The sequence below is a fragment of the Nyctereutes procyonoides genome, unplaced genomic scaffold (genome assembly GCF_905146905.1).
Source record: "Nyctereutes procyonoides isolate TBG_1078 unplaced genomic scaffold, NYPRO_anot_genome, whole genome shotgun sequence".
NCBI lineage: Eukaryota > Metazoa > Chordata > Mammalia > Carnivora > Canidae > Nyctereutes > Nyctereutes procyonoides.
In genome coordinates this window covers 10,270,984-10,287,687 of record NW_026575037.1, presented here as the reverse complement: position 1 = coordinate 10,287,687, position 16,704 = coordinate 10,270,984, and the positions used below count along the sequence as shown (strand labels likewise).

Below are 16,704 nucleotides of genomic sequence, written 5' to 3'. Positions count from 1 at the left end.
GATCCTAGAGACCTGGGATTGAATCCCACGTCGGGCTCCCGGTGCATGGAGCCTGCTTCTCCCTCTGCCTGTGTCTCTGCCTCTCTCTCTCTCTCTGTGTGGGACTATCATAAATAAATAAATAAAAATTAAAAAAAAAAAAAAGAGTGGAGACGTTTACTCATCTATCTCTGTTAGTCATGTTGCTCTAAATGCAGACCACCAGTTTAATTCTTGTGTCTAAGGTGGTTCCCATTCTTGATAATATATGCAGTATCTCTGTCTTCTTTTACAGAGGCTGCTATTCCAAAAAGCTTTCAACTCTCAGCAGTTAGTTCACGTCACTGTCATTAACCTGTTTCAACTTCATCACCTTCGTGACTTTAGCAATGAAACAGAGCAGCATAGTTATAGCCAAGATGAGCAGCTGTGTTGGACACAGTTACTGGCCCTCTTTAGTAAGTATTAAATCATTTAATTTACTATGCTGTCTTTGGTATAAGCATAATCTTAGGTGTTTTCATCATTGTAACGGTACTAGTGACATATGAAAATGTGTCCTATATTTCCTAATACTGGATCAAGAGGCCTAAACCCTAAATTCGATCCTTTTATCTACTGACATCTCCCTCATGATCTGTATCAGTAACATTTTTTTAAAGATTTTATTTTTAAGTAATCTCTAAACTCAGCATGGGGCTCAAACTCACAACTGTGAGACTCGTGTGCTGTACTGACTAAGCCAGCCAGGCACCTCTAACATTTTTAACATGGGAAAAAATGCCTTTTTAGAAAAAAGCTGTGAGATATTTGTGTTAACTAGGATATAGCAGAAGCCTCATAATGATAGTTTAATTTGGACTGGTACGAAGTTTCAAATATCTTATGCTTTGTGAATACATTTTTTCTTTAAGTGTCTTTTCTTGGCATCCTGTGCAAGTGTCCTCTCCAGAACAAGTCTCAGGAGGAGTCCTACAATGCCTATCCTCTTCCTGCAGTCAAGGTCTCCATGGACTGGCTGAGACTCAGACCCAGGGTCTTTCAGGAGGCAGTGGTAGATGAAAGACAGTAGTAAGTGTTTTAGAATTTCATGTTTGTTTGTTCGATATTCATAGATATGTAGAAACCACCTTCTAAAACACAACATTTGAACAATGGGAGACTGTATTTTCCACCTACTCTCTGGAAATTGAACCGAAGACCTCTTTGTGTGCTTTTCATTTATTTGTTTGAATTTCTCATGTGAGGCACAATCTTAAGGATTTCTGGCTTCCTGTGTGTTCCTCATTCCTGGCTGCTATCATGGAGAAAAGGCATTTTTTACAATTCAAAATGAAATTGAAGTAAACCCAGTTTGTTTCTTACCCATTACAATATGCTCTGATTTTCTGTTTAGAAGTTGCAGAGAAGTGATTTTTTTACTTTTTCCATATTTTCCGTACGTAGGCTGTTTGATACTCCCTTAGAGTAACACCCAATTTGAGTTATATTTGCTTGTTTTAAGCATAGAAGATTGGAAATTATTTTAGCTTTCACCATTTTCTCTGTAATCTCTACTCAGAATAATTCTGATGTTTCTTAGGAGCTTTTGATTTTCATGGTGACAAATGAAAACTTACAGTTTACCTTGACATTTTAACAATGTGTAGACTTTTTTGTACCATAAAGAAAAAGCCATATTCATCACTTTGAACAGAGACTGATTTGTATATGGTGTCCCCATGCCCTGTCACAGATGAACTTGCAGTGGGTTCCATAACTGATAATGTATATGACATCTCTGTCAAAACATAGCATGTTATTTCTCTGGTCAGTGTGTTTTCAGTAAGTATCAATTATCAGTGTTTATAACTGACAAATTATTTTCACTAGTTGTTAAATTAGGAGCCTGGAAAATGATCTGCAGTAGTAGGTCTCTGCTGTGCAAATTTGACCCTTCCAGTGTATCTAGACATCTTTGAAAATAGGTTTTAGGAAATCATACAGCCTTTAAAATGCTGAAGCAAGGGAAAAAAATACATAAAGTTTTCCCCTATAGATAACATTTCATGGCTTATTATAGTTCTGGTTTCTCTATTTTAAACAAAGTCTGAAATGTCTCTTTAATTTACAGCATTTGGCCCTGGCTAATTTCTCTTCTAAATAGTTTCCATCCCCATGAAGAGGATCTTTCAAGTACTAATGGTAAGGGCTACCCTTAACCTTGTGTTGTGGATGTTGTTCTCTATCACTTATACTAGGCTTAAGGCCAGAGGGGAAAAAAAGGCTTTTGTTTAGTGTTTGACTTTAAGTTCAGTATCTCAGCAGTGACTTTGAACTCCATGCTCATCACTATTAAGAGGATGGAAGTAGCGGTAATGTGCTAATTCTTCTAGCAGCATCCTCTCCTGTTTAGCTACATTTGAATAGGAGTCCAAGCATGCAGTACTTTTAAATTGTCTTCATCCCTTCCTTCTGATTCTTTTTTTTTTTTTTTTTTACGGAACTAATGTGAACAGCATTTTTGTTAAAGTAATACCTGCTTATTATAGAATATCTGGGACATTCAAACATTAAGAACAGGAGTTCACCCACGGTTCTCTCGTACAAAGATACTTTGTGCTATTCACATGTAGCGTATTTCTTGGGACGTTTTTCTTACATGTACATACACACCCCTGCCTGTGATTGATATCAGATATTCAGATACAGATTTATGCCTGCTTCTTAAAGTTAACATTATATTGCTATTATTTTCTTTTGCATTTAAACATTTTGAAACATAATTTTTACTGGCTGCATAATATTCTGCCTTGTGGCTATGCCATTTTGTGTTTAATCATTGTCTATTTGCTTTAAAAATGTCCCCATTAGGGATCCCTGGGTGGCGCAGCGGTTTGGCGCCTGCCTTTGGCCCGGGGCGCGATCCTGGGACCCGGGGACGAATCCCACGTCAGGCTCCCGGCATGGAGCCTGCTTCTCCCTCTGCCTGTGTCTCTGCCTCTCTGTCTCTCTCTGTGTGACTATCATGAATAAATAAATAAAATCTTTTTAAAAAAATGTACCCATTATATATAATTCTGCACTGACCAATCTTTTTTTTAATTTTTTTTTATTGGAGTTCAATTTGCCAACATATAGCATAACCCCCAGTGCTCATCCCGCCAAGTGCCCCCCTCAGTGCCCATCACTCAGTCACCCCAATCCCCCGCCCACCTCTCCTTCCACTGCCCCTTGTTCATTTCCCAGTTAGGTGTCTCTCATGTTTTGTCACCCTCACTGATACTTTCACTCATTTTCTCCCCTTTCCCTTTATTCCCTTTCACTAATTTTTATATTCCCCAAATGAATGAGACCATATAATGTTTGTCCTTCTCCGATTGACTTATTTCACTCAGTATAATACCCTCCTGGTCCCTCCATGTCGAAGCAAATGGTGTGTATTTGTCGTTTCTGATGGCTGAGTAATATTCCATTGTATACATAGACCACATCTTCTTTATCCATTCATCTTTTGGTGGACACCGAGGCTCCTTCCACAGTTTGGCTATTGTGGACATTGCTGCTATAAACATCGGGGTGCAGGTATCCCAGCGTTTCACTGCATCTGTATCTTTGGGATAAATCCCCAGCATGCACTGACCAATCTGTAGTTGACTCTTTTTTTATTATTTTACTTCTGTTAGATCGGTGCTTCTCTCTTTCTTTTTTTTTTAAGATTTTATTTATTTATGAGAGAGGCAGAGACACAGGCAGAGAGAAGCAGGCTCCATGCAGGGAGCCTGATGTGGGACTTGATCCCAGGACCCCAGGACCACTCCCTGGGCTGAGGGGAGGCGCTCAACCGCTGATCCACCCAGGGGTCCCTGATCAGTGCTTCTCCAGTGTTAATTTGCAAATGAATCACCTGGGATCTTGTCAAAATTCAGATTATGGTTCAGTAGGTTTGAGATAGAGCCTAACGTTATACATTTCTTACAAGTTCTTGGGTGATGACAGTGTTGTTATTCAATATTTTGGGTAACAAGGAGATAATCTAAACAATGGGATTATTGGATCCAAGGCTATGAATTTTTAAGGCTTCATTTGGGAGGTGGGGAGTCCCATCATATCCATCCTCCTCAGCATTGAGTAATAGATAAGTAGTAGGGGACAATGTCCAGGGCCCAGAGGCAATATGCAGGGACTTGGCAGATGAGTTAGGTTATCAGGATTACTACAGAGAAGAGCAGAGAACTAAGAGTATTATAAACAACATTTTTTTCTGTATAGAAGATTATCATTTTCTTTATTTAGTGAACAACATTCTGCTGAATGAAGTTTTTAAATTAGAATGTTTACAAATCTTGCTTTCTACCCTTCTGTAGCTACACCACTTCCAGAGGAGTTTGAATTACAAGGATTCTTGGCTTTGAGACCTTCTTTCAGGTGGGTGGCAACTGAAGGAGGCTTATTTCATTACCAGTGATTATAGTATTAAAATGAGAAATCAGGCTTGGGTGTAGAAAAACCCTTGATCTATCTCAACTTTGTCTTTTCCTAACAGCAACTAAAAGTGGAAGTTTTTTGATATGAAATGGATTTATATATGTCATGCCTTTACTTGCCATGTAATACCAATACTAAGTGCTTTTACAAATATGGGGGAAAGGAAGAAAAAATTACTGCTCCCAAATGATATTTATCCACTGGATTTTTTTAATACTTTTATACTTTGTTGAAATTAGAGGGAAAGTCTCAAAAATGAGAATCAAATGTAAACCAAAGGCTGTTGCTTGACATTTTTCATAACAGTAATGATGACAAAGCAGTTTGTTTTTACAGTCATTCTTGTCTTCTCCTCCTTTTAGAAGAATAACTTCTAATTCCTTTCAAGTCTAACTCGTTCATCTGTGTCCTTGATAATATCCCTTCTTGTCTCCCCACCTGTGATGCTTGCTCTGTGTTGTATTTCCAATATCCTTTTTTTTTTTTTTTTTAACAAACAATTCCTTCCTTTTAGCCTAGTAGCATTCAGGTATCCCTTGTTCTCTTTAAAAAGTAAAACTCACAGCCCCATCTTTCTCTGATGTTGTCTTTCCTTTTCATCATCAGACTTCTTAAAAGGGTAGTTAGTGTCTGCTAACATAACTCACCCTACTTTACTCCCAGTCATTTCTCAGCCTCCAGCAACTGAAACTCTTCAGTGCCTTCCTGGTTACCAGACACCACTGACTTCTGTATAATTTCATCCTATTCAGTTTTCTCTAACATTGAGTCTGTTGATCCCATTCCTTCATGAAGCCTCCTTTTTCTTAGCTCTGTCATCATATTCCATCTCTTTCACTTTCTTCTGTACCACATGCCTCAGAATATTATCTTCCAGGGTTCTTCCCTGCCCTTCCCTTCCCACCTTCTGCATTCTCCCTGGTGATCAGATCCATCCTTTTTTCTTGAGCTTTCATCTCTTGCATAGTAAGTAAGTATAAGGGATCCCGGGGTGGCGCAGTGGTTTGGCGCCTGCCTTTGGCCCAGGGCGTGATCTTGGAGACCCGGGATCGAATCCCACATCGGGCTCCCGGTGCATGGAGTCTGCTTCTCTCTCTGCCTTTCTCTCTCTGTGTGACTATCATAAATAAATAAAAATTTAAAAAAAAAAAAAGTAAGTAAGTATAAGATTTTCAGCTCTGATTTTTAGAGTTTGGACTCCTATTTGAATCACCTGATCTCCCTTATGTATTTCAGACTTTTTAATATGACCCAAAAGGGCTTTTATCTGGTCAACCAAAAATGATCTTTCTCTATTTATCTGTGTGCCATTATCTATGTACGTGAACTCTAAAAAAAAAAAAAAGTCCTTATTCCCATTAATTTTTCTCACCAAATCTTTGTCATTCTGTGTCTAAAATGCCTTTTAGATCCATCTCCTACCATTTATTTCCCTGTAATTCAGCCTTTTATAACCATTAACCTGGAGTATAACAAGCTTCCTAATCACCCTCCCTAAGAGTCCCTTTCCTTTTATAGCTCAGTTCTGCCGTGCTTCCATGATTATATTTTAAATATAGACCTATTAACGTCCATTACTAATATAAAGACTTCAGTGCACTCACCCCCAGTGGTTCCAGTATCTTTTTCGCTTCATGTCCGAGTGCTTAGTTTTTCAGCCATATTTTCTGCCATCTCCACCCTTCTTTCCCCTAATACTTAACGTATTATACATTCACTGTGTCCTATTCTTGAGTAACTCTGCTCCAAGACTTTGTTCATTCACTGCCTAGAACAGCCCCTTTCCTCCTCTGCCCTTCCTTTGCCGACCTGTACACACTTCCCACACCTATCAAAATCCAGCTCAGGTAGCACTTACTCCATGAAACCTTTTCAGAACTTACCAGAAGGAACTAGCCCTCTTATTACTATGCTTATTCTATGCGTGGTTTTATTATAATACTCATCAGATTGACTCATAATTATTTCATCCTTATGGCAGAGACTGTTTCTCTTTATTTGGCATTTGGCATCTAGTCTACTACCTGGCAATGCTTAGATGCATTAAAAAAATACTATATTTAATGTGGAGAAATCTGGAAAATCCTTTTTTTTCAGGTTGATTTACATTTCTAATGTCATGAGATTTTCACTCTATATGTGTATGTTTTTCAGACTTAAGGCCACCTACAGTACATAGATTAACACTGTTTGTTAGAATAGGCATACTCAGAGACCACTAACATTGAAATGGTCATTTCAGACAAATTACATAGAATGCAAGGTAAGTGTTAATGAAAACTTTTACAGTAGAAGTGTTTTTCTTAACAGATTGTGATTTATTTAAACTCATTTAGAAAATAAAATCTAAGTAAAAGAATGTAAACATAATGCGTTTGCATGTTATTTCTTTTGCTTCATTTCAGTGTATTTAAAAACTTTGGGAGCATACATTCAAATGCAGTTGATTACATCAAGTAGCTAGTCCGAAAAAAAAAAAAAAAAAAGTAGCTAGTCCGTATGGAAAAATCTGAAACCATTGTAGTTAAATAGGTGAGTTTGGTTGCCTGGACAATATCTTCAGAAGTTTAATTTTGTATAATTTGCTTATATCAATTTTAGGAACTTGGATTTTTCCAAAGGCCATCAGGGTATTACAGGAGACAAAGAAGGTCAGCAACGACAAATACGACAGCAGCGCTTGATCTCTATAGGCAAGTGGATCGCCGATAATCAGCCAAGGTATTTATCAAATACATTTACATACCCCACATGTGTTCAAGACTATTGATTATAAACTATTAAGTCAGAATGTTGGTAACACATCAAATTACCATCCTGGTGATCATGAGTATATTCTTCATTTAATCTCTCTTCTCCCCATTACGCTGCCTAGTGTAGAGAAATAGGCCTTGTCACTCTTGTTAATCCTGAGCTTCTGCTCTAATTTATAAACATCTGTGTAAGTCTAAAGGGTATGTTCACAGGGTGATTTGTATTGACAGGGGCATGGTGGTCAGTTTTAGGACAGATCAGAGTCAGGTAAGTTTCTAGTTCTGCCACTTCCCGAGATCTGTGTCCTTAGGATCTTCCAGTTGATTATAACCTTTTCAAAGTCAGTAACTATTTCATATTTATTTCTATATTCAGGCTCTTGTCGTACTGTAAGCACTTAAATGGTTGCATGTTTGAATGAACTTATTCCTTCTGAGGTCTAGCTTTCACACCTATAAGAGAGAAATTACAAATTGCCACTTTAAGGATCTAGTCTAGTGCCTTGTACTTAGGACATGCTCAGTAAATGTAAAACTATAATTAGTAGAAGGCGTTAAAAGGGCATGGGAATGTGTTGTGGGGATACTAAGCAATTATGAGAATCTGAGTTTTTCTGTAACTGCTTTTTACATTCTATAAAAATAGATATGTTATACTGTGAATATGCCCTTGTCTCCCAAGCCTTTGGGACTAGGGATATACTGACTGTTGGGTCCAGATGCAGTTCCATTGTTAGTGTTTTTTAGGTTTATGGTTTTTTCATATATGGATTTATTTTTACTTTTTTAGGCTGATTCAGTGTGAAAATGAGGTAGGGAAATTGTTGTTTATCACAGAAATCCCAGAGTTAACACTAGAAGACCCCAGTGAAGCCAAAGAGAACCTCATTCTGCCAGAAACATCCATGATAGAGTCACTATCTGCAGACGGGAACCCAGGACTGAAATCAGTGCTGTCCACGGGCCGTAATCTAAGCAACAACTGTGACCCCGGAGAGAAACCTATGGTCACCTTCAAAGAGAACATTAAGCCGCGAGAAGTGAACAGAGACCAAGGAAGAAGTTTTCCTCCCAAAGAGGTGAGAAGGGACTATAGCAAAGGAATTACTGTAACTAAGAATGATGGAAAGAAGGACAACAGCAAGAGGAAAACAGAAACCAAGAAATGCACCTTAGAAAAGTTACAGGAAACAGGAAAGCAGAGTGTGGCAGTGCAGGTAAGCTGTATTTGAACTATAACTCAGGTAGAGGAAGGCTCACACAAAAGGCAAGATTTTTCATTTTGTTCCTAAAGCCTTGAGAATTGGCTATTCTGGAAGTTTGAATGCATTCTTTAAATGCCACACAGTAAGGTCATGTAAAGAGCTATGGTAGGTGGTTATTCCATCAACTCTTAGAAATTGTAATGTGAGTGAAAAACAACCTGATTTGATATTTTTATCAATCCTCTTCAATTTAAGTAATTTGAAATGACCATTTGCAAACCTATTAACTATATGAAGAATTCTATTTTCTTTGGAAGGTGTAATTGCCATTTGTTAATGTTATATTGAGAAATTTGAGGTCCTTTATAGATCCAGTAGAACCAAAAATATATTAAGGCTTATAGGGTTGTTGTTGGTTTTTGTTTTTTTTTTTTTCCAGATTCGCTAAGAAATAAAAGATATTCTTGGGAAAAGATGAGGCTTTTTTTTTTTTTCTTGACATTTATACCTGTCCCAGCCAGTAGCATTATATCACTTAAGTGTTACCCTGACTCATGGGAACTTGTAAAGCAAGAATTTAAGTCTCTTGCTGGGAAAAGGTAAACATTGCTCAATTATTTGTGACTTTGTTTTTCTTAAACCTTCCAAAGAGATAGAGATGATTCCATATAAACAGAAAAGGTCTTTGCTCTGTGCCAGTTTCATTAATACCATTAATGTTTGAACAAAGACCTAAGTGGCCATTTGATTTGTTAACGCATTTTGGCAAGTGTACTTGTTTGCAGTAGGCATGAGGACCCTTAACATTATTGAAGGCTGCTTGCAAATTAATAGCGCCTTCAGTGTATTTCATTTAGAGTTTTTTGGGGAAAGAGAGAAATAACATAATGGTTACATTTTAGGATTAGTAATAGTAGGGGGAGAAACAGAGAAAGAAAAACATGGTAGCAATTGAGAAAAAAAGGCATGAGGGGAGAGAGATGCAGGGGAAAGCAAAGAGGGGAGAGAGATGCAGGGGAAAGCAAAGAACAAATCAAATGAGCTGTAAAGCGGAAGGACTAGTGTTTTAGGAAGGAGTCCAGTATTTCCTGCCTGCTCTGCCTCCATTCTCTGCAACTGCCTCCCAACAAGAACCAGATTGAAGATCTCCTTTCTGGTCTCTCTTCCCTCTTAAATCTGCTTCTAGAAGATTAAAGAAAGCCTGACAGGAGTCAGTATATCACCACTTTCTACCTCATCCTAAGGTCTCTGTACAATGTTACCGGTTTTCTTTCATTTTACTTGTTTTGAGCAATACATATGACATCATATTCTCTGTAGCTCATTGTATAGGATCTTGGGGCCTGTTTCTTACTGCTGAAAGTATCCTTATTTATTCTAAAAGGGTGTGAGCATAGAGAGTGGATGCCTGACTGGTATGTTTAAGACTTCCCAGATGAAATTAAACTGAGGGCTAAAGTATCTCCCCTGTGGATTAATCATCATTATTAAATTATAATTCATGTACGTTGTTTAATGAATTCAAGTAGAAGGGGCCCTGGGGCCCATAATAGGTGGTTTAAGATTATAGGCAAGTTTTTTAACCTGTTGTTGTGAAGCCTGTCATTTGTAAAATACATGAGCTCTCAGATCCTTTCAGTCTTTAGTAGTTTTACGATTTTGTGAAAGGAAAATAATTATACTAGTAAAATAATCCCTTATATCTTTTATTGACAAGTAAACAATTTGTTTTGATTTTTCCATTTTTAATTTAGGTAAATTTAATTTAGGTAAAGGAAAATAATTATACTAGTAAAATAAGCCCTTATATCTTTTATTGACAAGTAAACAATTTGTTTTGATTTTTCTGTTTTTAATTTAGGTAAATTTAAATACCTTCTTCTTTTTTTTTTTTTTTAATAATAGAATCCTAAGTACTTTTTTAGAGTAGGTGCTTCTTTTTGACACATTTGAGTTTCAGAGTATTACAGTTTTACTTCTGTTGGTCATAGGTAAAATCCCAGACAGAATTAAGAAAGACTCCAGTGTCTGAAGCCAGGAAAACCCCTGTAACTCAAACCCCAAGTCAAGCAACTAACTCCCAGTTCATCCCCATTCATCACCCTGGAGCCTTCCCTCCTCTTCCCAGCCGGCCAGGTAAATATACATTTTACACTTTGTCCTACTTCATCTCATCTTTGTAGGAGTTTCTGTTCACTCGTTGAATATTTTATACTGTACTGTAGTTACATTACTAAACCATAATGTTAAAAGGTAGAAGGAAGTTTGCTTTTCTCTAATGCATATGAAGTTATTTTTGAGCCGTTTCTCTGTAGTTTATCGACAAATGCAGGTTTGTTACCATGAAGGAATTCCCATCACTAAACCTGGCACTTAAGAAACCACCTTCAAAAAAAAAAAGAAAGAAAGAAAGAAACCACCTTCAAAATACTCCCATTGCATCAGTGGTGGATAGAAGTAGCTGCTGTCCACTATTAAATACTCTACTCCATAATTAATTCTTGAAATCAAGTTAAAGATTGGTGCTTGATCAGTCTCACTTGACGGTTGATCCCTGTCTTTTATAATTGACTGAGGACCTCTTCTCCACCCTAACCCTACTTCCCCCTCAGATGACTTATTTTTACCTTTCTTTTGTTAATAAGTACCTGTAGAACTAAAGCTGCTGTGTTCTTCTATTTTGAAGGGTTCCCGCCCCCTACATATGTTATTCCCCCTCCTGTGGCATTTTCTATGGGCTCAGGTTACACCTTCCCAGCTGGTGTTTCTGTCCCAGGAACCTTTCTTCAGCCTACAGCTCACTCTCCAGCAGGAAACCAGGTGCAAGCTGGGAAACAGTCCCACATTCCTTACAGCCAGCAACGGCCCTCTGGACCAGGGCCAATGAACCAGGGACCTCAACAACCACAGCCACCTTCCCAGCAACCCCTTACATCTTTACCAGCTCAGCCAACAGCACAGTCTACAAGCCAGTTGCAGGTTCAAGCTCTAGCTCAGCAACAATCCCCCACAAAAGCTGTGCCGGCTTTGGGGAAAAGCCCTCCTCACCACTCTGGATTCCAGCAGGTAAGTGATAGTCGCGTGTACTCCAGCTGAAATAAGGAAGGGGGAAGGCTGAAATTATTCAGTGTTTGGCTAATTAGAAATACTGGCTAAGCTTTCAGATGCCTTTGCTGTTTGAGTTTGGGAATGCAAAAATACTCTATTTGCTGTTTAGGAGATTTCAAATGTTTTCCTTTCTCCTCTTGTAAAGGATAATAGATGTTAAGTACCATTCTTTGCTGCTACTTCTTGTCAGCTCTGTAGAAAAGGACTTTGAATAAATAATCCTCTATTTGAATATAAACTACAGAAGGGAAATACAATCATAATCCTGATGAGGTGCTAGGGATATGACACCATTCTTAAGATATTGTCAACCCCACAGCACTTGAGGCAGGAAGGAGGAACCACACACACATACTCACTTGTTCGTTAAACCTGAATTCAGTGCCCATCATCTGTTCCCAGAAAGCTCTGTATTGAAAAACCTAAAGGGTAAAGGACTGCTGAGTTTTGTTAGTTGTAAAATCTCTCAAGTTCATTCTGTGATTTCCCGAGTATTGAATGTAACATGCATTTTATCCTCATCTTGATGACAAGTATCTCTTTTTTAGTATCAACAGGCAGATGCCTCCAAACAGCTGTGGAATCCCCCTCAGGTTCAAGGCCCATTAGGGAAAATCATGCCTGTGAAACAGCCCTACTACCTTCAGTCCCAAGACCCCATAAAACTGTTTGAGCCGTCATTGCAACCTCCGGTAATGCAGCAGCAGCCTCTAGAGAAAAAAATGAAGCCTTTTCCCATGGAGCCATATAACCATAATCCCTCAGAAGTCAAGGTCCCAGAATTCTACTGGGATTCTTCGTACAGCATGGCTGATAACAGAGCTGTAATGGCACAGCAAGCAAATATGGACCGCAGGGGCAAACGGTCACCAGGAGTCTTCCGTCCAGAGCAGGATCCTGTGCCCAGGATGCCATTTGAGGTGTGTGTCCTTTCCTGTCACCAGACACAGTGGAGATAGGTCTCGGGCTTCAAATCTTTTTGAATTTCTCAAGTAGACGTTTATAAAGGGTACTCTGATTCATTAGTGCTACAGCATGCTGCTGAGTGACTGGCATGGCTCTCGGTCTCCTCCTCACAATTGCACAGTATGATTTGGTCTGGGGGAGCTAAAGAATTCCGTTACTGATGTGGAACTGTGATGGTCTGGCAGAGAGATGGTGCAGAAATCTCTAACACAGCATGTTAGAGAATTCTGAAACAAAGCTCCTCTCAGTTGGGCTGAATCATCTAAGTTTAAAAATAGGTTTACTGCGTATTTAAACAAATTGCTTTCTGAGAGGAACAAAGTCAGCCAGTTATCTTTGGTAGTGGAGTTTCCCCTTCCTTTCTCTTTATTCATGAGAAACAGGTGTGTTTGTAACTTTTAAAAAGAGCTGTTTCTCTGTTAGCCCAAGATATGCTAATCACTCTGCTCCACTGCATTGTTTTACTCACAAGCCACATTAACCTTTTATGTTCTGCTCCCTGTTTGTCAGTGTTTTTTGCTTCTTTCTGTTATCTTGATCTTTTCACCCCTTTGTCCTTGTGTTACTTTTGTTTCACAGCCTTTTCTTCCTTGTGTAATACTGTCTGCTGTAATTCTTCTCCTTGACTTTAGTTGCTTGTATCCCCCTAATCATGCTGCTACTCCTTTGTGCTTTTGTCATCCCTTATTGCATCTCACTGTGATCCTTTCTGTCACTAGGACCCCAAGGGCTCCCCTCTGCTTCCTCCGGACCTGTTAAAGAGTCTGGCTGCCTTGGAGGAAGAGGAAGAGCTGATTTTTTCTAACCCTCCTGATCTTTACCCAGCTCTGCTGGGGCCTCTCGCCTCTCTTCCTGGACGGAGCCTCTTTGTATGTATTTGACGTAATTCTTGCTCTAACCCCGGCTTCTTTCCTGAGATTTTGGAGTCCTTGGAATAGTTGGTTTCTTTTTTCTGGAGCTTTTCTTTTTTACAGAATTGTACCATTTATTTCCTCACTGCCCAGACTAACCTTCAAATGGTGGTAAAACATGGCAAAACATTGCTAGTTGTAAATCTCAGAGTCATGGCTTTGTTATATGTATTATCCAGAAGCATCCTTCAGGGTTGGTCACATAGGATGCGATGCTGGCAGATTTTAACTTACTTTTTCAGGTGGCATGTCCATCTAAACCCAGAAATTTCAAGGATCGTTTAATCTTGCTTAGGAACAGTGAGATTTTTCTTCATGTACTGAAAATATGAAATGAAATATGTTCTAGATTTTTTAGTGACGTTATTGAACGATATGTGGCTCTTTTCTGTTTGGTTAACTGAGAGCCCTAATCTAAATTCAGAGCAAGATTCGTAAACAGAATGAGTAAAAATGAAGTGACTTCTATTTATAAACATTGTTGGAGTGCCATAAATTAGTGAATTCAGAGATAAATAACCAGGATGACATAAAATAAAGTCTTTAGTACTGATTAGTGGTATCTTTTAAAAATAATCCTCTAGAAATCCCTCTGCATTTCAAAGGATGGCATTCTATATGCTCATTAATGTTGATATCTATTTTGCTGAGGTGGGGGAGTATGAAAAGACATGCTGTGAAGTTTTCCCCTCCCTTCACTCCATCTTAACAAACATAAAACAATTCCAATTATTACTTTTTTGCTGTTTCTTTCTCATAAATGTAAAAAAAAACATTGATAATATTAAAACACATTAATTTTAGCATTAGGAGAAATAAAACTGAATGGCACTCATGACAGAAGCTGCCATCCCTGGCACTTGAAGTTCCAGAAGAATTTGCCTGGGTGAGTGGCCAGAGAGACCTCCCACTTTTCCTCCCAAGTTAGAGAAATAAAAGGTCCCCTAGAAACTTGAACAACATGAGTGCAGTGACAGCACCTCAGGGTTGTAGAAAGCCTAATTTAGCAGAACTGTTGGCATTTGTCGGCCTTGCTTGCTGCTTCTCTGCTGGTGTGGCTTGAGAGCCAGGGGGGAGTGCTTCTCTCCACACTCATTTCCTCCTCCCTTAGCTCCTGTTTTTCTTGCCCCTCCTCCATTCAAAATGGAGCTGATGGGGGAACCTGTGAGTGTGGAGAGGGGGTAGTGTTTTAGGGTGGGGTTTTTTTTTTCATGCTTTTAAAAAAAACCTTGACTGTAATCCTTTCTGTATTTAACATTATCATGGTAATAATGTGTGTGAAAGTGCCTTGCATGTAATAGGTGTTTAATAAATGCTTTGTTGTCACATTCAGTGACAGTGAGCATCAGAGATTCAGCTTTTTTTCCTGGTAATTTCCTTAGGGCCAATAAATGTAAGTTCAACTTTAGCAACTATTTTAATATATACTACAAATAGAGCTGCTTAGGAACTGTGTTGACAAAACCAGTTGTCAGATAGATTTGAAAGGCTTTATTTAAGTCATTAATGTGAGCATTTTAAAAATTGGGGGGACAAACTGCCAGATCAGCACAGCATCTTGTTTTGAGAGTATTTTTTTTTTTTTTTTGATTTTTGAGAGTATTTTAAATGCAATTCTTGACAAACGGATTCCTGAAGGCTCCTGCTAGTAAACACTCAGAACTGCTATCTTCCAGGGTCCCTGGTCCCTGCCAGGGTATCTGTGCTAGATGAGAAGTATTAATCCAGGAGCATTGTGTCTGACTTGCCTATGGCACCTGGCACTTAGCTGGTGTCATGGTATTAACATTTAATTCACATCCCTGAAGCCTTACATTGTACACGATGGGTATGTACAAGTATGCTTAAATGGTGGTCTTCTACTTTGGTTGTACAGTATCTTAAGGTTAATATTAAGAAAATGGAGGGCATAATTTAACTACTTTTCTTTCCGGGACTGTGAAGAAATCCCTGTTGGAGAAGCCCTCGGAGCTCATGTCCCATTCCTCCTCTTTCTTGTCCCTCACCGGATTCTCTCTCAATCAGGTGGGTAAACAGTGGAGAATCCTGCTTTGTGTTTTTATAGTAGGCTAGTATTTCCTTTCCCATTCTATTTCCGTTCCCTTATTTTTCTCTTCCTTCCTCTTCCATATATTGGTGTCATCCAGACATTTTATTTTATCCTCTCTTCCTCTGATTCAGATAATGAGATACTTGTATGTTATAATTTTGAACTCTTGAACTTCTCATTAATACAGAAGCTGTTAGGGCTCTGTTCAGTCAAGTAAATTATTTAGGCGTTTAAATCTGGGTGGTTTACATAGATAGAGAAAATAAAGAGGGAGGGAAAGCAAATTTAAGAGAAAATGAATTTAACAGGAAAACCAAAAGAAACTGAAAAGCCAGGCAGCCCGGGTGGCTCAGAGGTTTAGCACCACCTTCGGCCCAGGGTGTGATCCTGCACCTGAGATCGAGTCCCATGTTGGGCTCCCTGCATAGAGCCTGCTTCTCCCTCTGCCTGTGTCTCTGCCCCCTGCCCTCTGTCTCTCATGAATAAATAAAATCTTAAAAAAAAAAAAAAAAAAGAAACTGAAAAGCCTTCAAAAGTTTGTCCCATTAAGAAAAGCTTGGTACACTTAAAATGGTTAAGTGTATCAAGCATCCAAGAACATTAACGTTACATTTTCTTAAAGGTCTTTCTTTTGAGTGAGTTTATAACTTGGTTGTCATTGTCTTTCAGGAAAGATACCCAAATAACAGTGTGTTTAATGAGGTATATGGGAAAAACCTGACAACCAGCTCCAAAACAGAACTTAATCCTTCGCTGGCCCCCCAGGAGACGTCACTCTACTCCCTCTTTGAAGGGACCCCCTGGTCTCCATCACTTCCTGCCAGTTCAGGTATTGACTAATCTTCATATTACAGACCTTGCATTTCCTATACACTCAAATTGATGATGAATTAATATGATTTTGTGATTATAAATATGTTAGGTTTTTGGGGATCCCTGGGTGGCTCAGGGGTTTAGCACCTGCCTTTGGCCCAGGGCGTGATCCTGGAGTCCCGTGATCAAGTCCCACATTGGGATCCCTCCATGGAGCCTGCTTCTCCCTCTGCCTGTGTCTCTGCCTCTCTCTCTCTCTCTCTCTCTCTCTCTCTCTCTGTGTGTGTGTGTGTGTGTTTCTCGTGAATAAATAAACTCTTTAAAAAAAAAAAGGTTTTGGATGGTTTTTTTATAAATTTTTTTTTGATTTTTTATTTATTTATGATAGTCACAGAGAGAGAGAGAGAGGCAGAGACACAGGCAGAGGGAGAAGCAGGCTCCATGCACCAGGA

General features: G+C 38.9%; 1 protein-coding gene across 5 annotated transcripts in view; it reads left to right on the top strand.

The window, feature by feature from the left end:
* Nucleotides 1-16,704, top strand: part of SMG7 (SMG7 nonsense mediated mRNA decay factor) — a 94,127-nt gene that overhangs the window by 73,221 nt on the left and 4,202 nt on the right. For 2 of the 5 annotated variants that reach the window (XM_055319122.1, XM_055319121.1), the window contains 12 exons: nucleotides 275-437; nucleotides 894-1,050; nucleotides 2,093-2,163; nucleotides 4,326-4,386; nucleotides 7,048-7,167; nucleotides 7,990-8,416; nucleotides 10,396-10,540; nucleotides 11,091-11,470; nucleotides 12,061-12,432; nucleotides 13,198-13,347; nucleotides 15,334-15,414; nucleotides 16,109-16,268. In XM_055319122.1, the coding sequence (XP_055175097.1) occupies nucleotides 275-437; nucleotides 894-1,050; nucleotides 2,093-2,163; nucleotides 4,326-4,386; nucleotides 7,048-7,167; nucleotides 7,990-8,416; nucleotides 10,396-10,540; nucleotides 11,091-11,470; nucleotides 12,061-12,432; nucleotides 13,198-13,347; nucleotides 15,334-15,414; nucleotides 16,109-16,268 (2,287 nt within the window). The remainder of the gene's footprint in view (nucleotides 1-274; nucleotides 438-893; nucleotides 1,051-2,092; nucleotides 2,164-4,325; nucleotides 4,387-7,047; nucleotides 7,168-7,989; nucleotides 8,417-10,395; nucleotides 10,541-11,090; nucleotides 11,471-12,060; nucleotides 12,433-13,197; nucleotides 13,348-15,333; nucleotides 15,415-16,108; nucleotides 16,269-16,704) is intronic. The other 3 variants (XM_055319123.1, XM_055319125.1, XM_055319124.1) reach the window with 3 other exon arrangements.